General features: G+C 41.4%; 1 protein-coding gene across 3 annotated transcripts; it reads right to left on the bottom strand.

The window, feature by feature from the left end:
* Positions 1–329: 329 nt before the first annotated feature.
* Positions 330–6,209, bottom strand: il12bb (interleukin 12B, b). 3 transcript variants are annotated; one of them, XM_086225910.1, is made up of 9 exons: positions 5,958–6,209; positions 4,113–4,206; positions 3,848–3,949; positions 3,548–3,727; positions 1,345–1,450; positions 1,086–1,255; positions 827–987; positions 620–738; positions 330–508 (listed from the first exon to the last, which is right to left on the bottom strand). In XM_086225910.1, the coding sequence occupies exons 1-9, from the start codon at positions 5,982–5,984 to the stop codon at positions 481–483; spliced, it is 987 nt and encodes a 328-aa protein (XP_086082036.1). In that variant the 5' UTR covers positions 5,985–6,209; the 3' UTR covers positions 330–480. The 3 variants fall into 3 exon arrangements, with proteins under 3 accessions (XP_086082036.1, XP_086082037.1, XP_086082035.1); XM_086225911.1 differs by lacking the exon at positions 5,958–6,209 and adding an exon at positions 4,999–5,023; XM_086225909.1 differs by having other exon boundaries at positions 4,113–6,209.
* Between the last annotated feature and the right edge of the window lie 153 nt (positions 6,210–6,362).

Below are 6,362 nucleotides of genomic sequence, written 5' to 3'. Positions count from 1 at the left end.
GTCATTGTTTCTTACATCTTTTAAAGTGAGTAATAACAGAATTTCACATTTCAATATACTACATTTGATTACCGTTGAATCTGAAGTATTTTTCTTATCTTGCTTCAAAAGCTTTAGATAATAGATTTTTTTTATTGTTTCAGCACGTCAGTGCCGTGTATGTTTATGCATGTCCATTTCGTAAAACACTGGTGTTTGTAATATGTGTAAAATAAAAATTATACAATACCAAACTGTACAGTAAACGAACAACAATCCAAATTTAGAATATCAAACATAAATTTATTATCAAAATTGAGCAACAATACAATTAAAATATGCATGAAAGAGTATTTGAATAGATTTATATTGTAACACCATAGACAACCTAAATAACATTAATAAATAACTGTGCAGGTACACGATCAATCCCAAAGCCTCAGCTTGAAGACCAACTTCCTCATCCTGGTTTTCCCACCTCCTTCAGTCCAGTGGGCCACGCTAGCATGTCACCGTGTCTTGGTCCACCCTGGGCGCAGAACAGGTCGGAATCAGATCAAGTGTTAGCGACAAGACATTTTTTTTGGTAACAAACCCAGCCAGAACAACCAACTCCTTTTTGTGAAAGAAATATACTCACATGCACTGGCTCCAGGTGCTCCAGGGTCCGTTGGTGTGCTTGTCCTGAGCCTGCACACAGAAGCTGTACTTTTTGGTTTTAAGATTGACCTCATACTTGGTTTCGTCAATGGTGGTGCTCTAAAGAAGATATGAGGGAAAATGTCAAAGAGTAAGAAGTGCCTCCGATGTATTACCTCAAGTCTGATAAAATAAATACGTGGATTACCTTTATGGATTGGGGACTGGTACAGAGTTCCCCTTTTTTGACCACCTTAATGTGGAACTGCAGACCAAAGTAGGAGCAGGGCTCTTCCCAGGATTCAGGGTAGTCCCACTGGAACATGTTGTCAGCAGTCCTGCGCAGGTTAGGGATTTTGGCTGGTCTCACTAAATAATGTGAGGAAGGAGAGAAGCACAATTCCTGATAAACTATCTTGCACTCAGTCAGCAAATCCTAAAGCTCATCGCGTGACACACTGACGTACCGATCTCTCTCAGATAGAAGGTCTTTGTGTAGGCCTCCAGCCGGAAGAAGTTGTGGATGTACACTGTGAGGGTGATGTGGTGCTGTTCCTCTTTGTATGAGCAGTTAACATCCCTGCAGTGAAGTCCTGATCCATCTGCATCCAGGTCACACGGTATTGTTTCCAAATAACTACATTCAGGACAAACTAGTTAGAACAATATAATCTACTGCAGGATATAATTATATGCTTGACACCCTGACTGTTCTTTTATCCTCACCGGTCTGCTTTCACCAAGAGCACAGAGGCCTGAGATCTATGCTTAGTTCTTTGCCATTTGCAGTGGAAGGAGCCTTTGTAGTTATCGGCTGAACAGTGAATGTAACCTGGAGGACCAGAAACAAAATAAATCACTGCAATACACGTGTCACAATATAGTCTCTTCACATCAGTTAACATTTTACTCCATCACATCAGGAATTGTTGCCTTGTAAGCAGAAGCTGGACAAAGGATGAAGAGCACAGAGAGAGTAGAAGTGAGTCACACAGAGAGTCATGCATCAAAGCGGCTAAAAGGCTACGACAGGAAAACAATTTGAACTCATTATTAAAACAAAAGAGTAAAATGGGGGGGAAAGTGCTGTTAAGTAATGAGAAGCAGCAGGTTTGTTGTTTTTAGAACCATTAGACTTCATCCCATGTTATCATGGCAGGCTGGTAGCTGGGGGTTAACAATGTGTCTTACATGGAACGTCAGGACAGCCTGAGAGTCAAGGTACGATTTCTCATTGTGTCATTTCGTTTCTACAGCACCAAAGCACAACAATTGTCTCCTAACAAACACAGCAGGTGTAGAACCACGCTCTTAAAAGCAATGACAAGGGCGAGTGCCTCCTGCCAGCATTTTTACCTCGCCAGACATTCTGTATCATAGCAACCAAACACTGCACCTCGCTTTTCAGGAGAGCGCCTACTTTTTCAGCTGGACAAAAGCTTTGGTGGACACACATTTTATAACATATTTCTTGGTGGACAGAATTATGACCACCAGGAGCTGCTAGAGGTGGTCTGTTGCACAGCACTTGGACAGGTGCAGCTGGATAAGGATGTGCATGACTTAGATGGGTGTATCCAGGAAGATTCAGGTCATTTAGTCCACATGGAGGCACAAAACCGAGCTCAAATGGAGCCCCTGAAGAGAAAGGATGTCATTTGTCAGCTAAAAGGACAGGAGCTACTGGACAATCCAAATCAAGCCCCAAAAAAAGCAAGCGGACCCTTGTACAGGCTCAGAGACCACGCTGGATGAAAAGGTAACCTGTGACAGACCTCGTTTTTCTACTGTATGTATCCAAAGTCCCAGATTTGCATTCAAACTCTACATGTCCGTTTTGTGTCTTTCAGTCACAAAATAACATTGCAGAGGAGCTAAGAGACGGAGAGGATCAATCTGCCAGCACAAGAATTAGTCAATTCTTGCCCAAATGGATCTGCAGAGAACATGAAAGATCTCATCTTTCTGGGTATCCAAAGGACTGTTGTTTAACACAACACGTTATCTGTGTGTTCCCATCACCTGGACAGGAGCAACTGGAAGCCTCTGCACAACAGAACGCTCAGAAGAGGGAGCAACTGGAGGCCCAGTATAAGGCTCTGATGAAGCAGATGAAAGTAAACCAGCAAAGATGGAAGCATGAAAGGGAGAAGTTACAGCAAGAAGCTGAAATGCTAAAGAAGAGGGAGATCAGATGGAAGCAGGAAATGAAGGAGCTTCAGGATGAAATAATTCGGGTTAAAGAGAATCACGAAGTCTCAGAATATGAAGATGGTAGAAAACATGGACGAAGAAGCAACTGATATTCAAATGTGAGAGAGACATGTAGCATGATGGAAGAGGAGCAGCACAAACTGCGGAAGGAGATTCAAACTCAAATGTGAAAATTAAGGTGAGCAACAAACATTTGCTGATTATTTGGATTTAAATAATAACTTGTTTGATTCAGTCTTAGCCATGAGATGAGAACATACTGAGTTCGTCTCTCACTTCTCAGGGGTATGCCTTCAGTTAGAAGGAAGAGAAAAAAAAAGATGTGAGGGAAAATGGAAAGAGGACAAACAGAGGCAGAAGGAAGAGAGGGAAGAGTAAAGAAGGAGAAGAAGAGGCAGAAGCCACTGGTTGTGGCCAAGATGAATTAAGTTGCCACCAGGGTGTATGTGAAGTCTTCTGTTGCATCTTCCCAGATGCTTCCTTTCAGTGTTTGTCTTATCTGCTGTCTGCTGGTTTGACTGGTTTTGATCCCACAACCCTTCCATGCCTCTCCCACCATCTTTCTTATCTCACTTTAAATGCCTCAGGTTCCCCACATCTTGATCTGTCCGTGCTTGTTTTTCTTTGAGTGCCTTTGTTCTCTTCCACCCTCCCCACATAAAACATTACCTCCCTTCTCCCATCCTTCCTCCCTCCATCCATCTATTTGTCTTACCTGCTTTGAGGGAGCCTTCTAATATGACAGCTCTGTTGTCTGGGTTTATTTGGACCATGATAATGGTGTGGTTGAGATATTGTCCATCTGAACTCAGGTGACAAGTGTAATTTCCTCCATCCATCTCTTCCACGACAGCGTTGACCTGGTTCCCCTGCAGAGCCGGCTTCAGCTCCTCACCTGCAGCAGGGTCAGCATGCCGTCTGATTAATGGTTCTACTTGCTTAGTTAACAGAAGAAAAGGTCTGTAATCTGCTTGGAAAATGTTTCCATCTTGGCATCGTCACACAGTTGAATTACCGTTCTTCTTCCAGAACACAGGCTTGTTCTCATGGGCTTCTCCACAGGTCAAAGGAACATTCACTTTGGTAGCCTGACCATAAGGAACCCTCAAGACCAGAACTAGGTTAGGGAGGAACACACACACACACACACACACACACACACACACACACACACACACACACACACACACACACACACACACACACACAGATTTCAGTCAGTAATATTTAGGTTAGACCAGTGGAGAAGAAACTGAATATTGGAGGGAGGAGGTACCAACCATTATCCATTAGAGTCACAATGTTGTCGGGGGAACTGTGGGTGGCAGTGCAGCACAGTGCAGCTGACAGCACCATCAGGAGTAACAGACACATCTGGGGGGAACGGTGATGACACGTCAGCGCTCTATAATCAGCTGTTTTTCTCAACTGCAGCATTTAATCCAGTTGTGTAGTAATATCGTATTTATACCAAGGGTTTTGGTGGTTGAAGGAAGGTAGAACAGGAAGAGAAATTATTTATTATTGCTATGCCCATTGACAAAGCAGAGCTCTTTGATTTAATAGAACAAAAGTGTTTGACTATAAATCCCCGTAATTGAAGCCAAAACTAGATTTTCATGGTTGTGAATGTTTGCTGTTCACAGAATTATTTTAAGAATTAACTTCTAAATACAAAAATATAAAATGAGCTGGTTATCAGATAAAGAATTTTTTTTATTATACACTTTATGGCAAATATAGCTGATACTATGTTTATGGCTCTGGAAATATTGAAATAAACCATTCTTTAGATCATTTTTAGTTCTTCTGTAAATGTACTTACTGTTACTTCCAATCTCTCATCAAACTATATTAAATATATTCATATCTTCTAGTTCAAACGCATTTTTGTTTTTAAATATCACCCCCCTGTTTTTTCTATTTGTTGGGTCGTCATGGTTAATAACGATCTTTTTTCAGCGACCGGCCCGGTTAAATAAATCAAATTATTCCTTACTACTTTTCTTAATAGCTCAAGGTGAGGCAAATATTTAAAACAGGGTTGATATCAATCGAGAAAATATTCTGATAAAAAGATGTACTTTCATAAAAGTATACAAGGCTACTGAACAAAGTCCTGTAGAAAGCCTAAAAGGACAAGAGTATGAGTATTGTAGCTCTTACCTTGACAAATGGAGCAGATCTTAAAAAGCTAGTAAGGCCAGAAGCTGAGTGTATGTTTGGTGTGTCTGTTATTGCTGTATTTATGTATGACAGAAGCAGAAGGTTGGAAAAACCCCAACAGGAACCAACACATACATGTATGTGTGTGTGAACAAAGGATGCAGTAATTAGATGAGAAAACAGTAGCTGATGAAGGTGAGGATTGTCTCCATCAGCTGGAATCACCAATGGAAATTTTGGTGGTGAAGCTGAAAGCAGATCCACTTTTATTATCCATCACACAGATGACGAACCTGTCCCCTGATTCTTGATGCTCTCTTGTTCTGCTTGATTGACTGAGCAATGAAAAAGACAACACAAGTTGAAGACAATAGCACGTTTGATATCGTGTTCCATTGTGAGATTGTGTGTTTGATGGTGCAGTCGCACTAACTGCTAAGGAGGAAGTCAGTACAACAAAAAAGACAGAAACCCCTTGGAAAGGGAACTGGAAACATTCAAGTCATTCCACATGACAGCGTGCGATGGCGTAGCTCTGAAAGATCAACAGGTGGGAAAAGATCACGAGAGTTCTTAGGAACGTGAATGAGAAAACAAAAGTGTCCGTCATGAAGGAAGGCGTCAAAGGATGAAATGAGAAAAGAAGATCATTTCCAAGACCAGACAGAATTAACACCTGTAAAAGTGACCATTTTGAATAGTTATCTGAACTAGGAGCTTTGAATTCTGCTTTGTTTATACCTCAGTAATGATAATCAGAAGAGCATTATGCATTAAGAATATAGTTATTGGTGATCCTTTTTGATTCAGCATTGCGATAAAATAGTGATACCTGTTTATGGAAGCTTTGTGGTTTTCGACAAATTCACTTTGAATCATATCTTTGATATTGTCTTGCTCAGGGAAAAAGCTTCTTTGCATAGTTTGATTGTGTTCTAGAAAAGAAAACTGCATCATACCTTTGAGTGCTTCAGCGATGCCGTCATACTGGAAAGAGAAATTACCTACATCAGAGGTATTTCCAGAAAAAGGCCGCACACCTCTTTCAGATTCCTGGACAATTATGAGGGCGGCACAGCAGCCACGCTGACATTAACTCATGTCTACTTCCTCTCTGTCTGTCACTCCTGCACCGTGTGGCTTTTCACATTTAACGACATCAAAGTGTGTTGTTACTGTTCCTTCTTCCTCTGCTCAAGAGAGGACTATAAACCCACTGCCAGCTAGACTCGAGGGAATTCCTTCCTCATTCCTTCACTGCCTGACATTTCGTCCTTTCTTGTAAAGCCAGTCATGCCAGCAGCAGTCAATGCTTTCTGCTTCCTGTTTTCTTAACGAATTTAGCACATTCTTAGCATGTTTTT

Source organism: Aulostomus chinensis, chromosome 15, assembly GCF_037954235.1.
Source record: "Aulostomus chinensis isolate RoL2024-O1b breed Wild chromosome 15, RoL_Achi_v1.0, whole genome shotgun sequence".
NCBI classification, from domain to species: Eukaryota; Metazoa; Chordata; class Actinopteri; order Syngnathiformes; family Aulostomidae; genus Aulostomus; species Aulostomus chinensis.
This window is presented reverse-complemented; position numbering and strand designations above follow the sequence as displayed.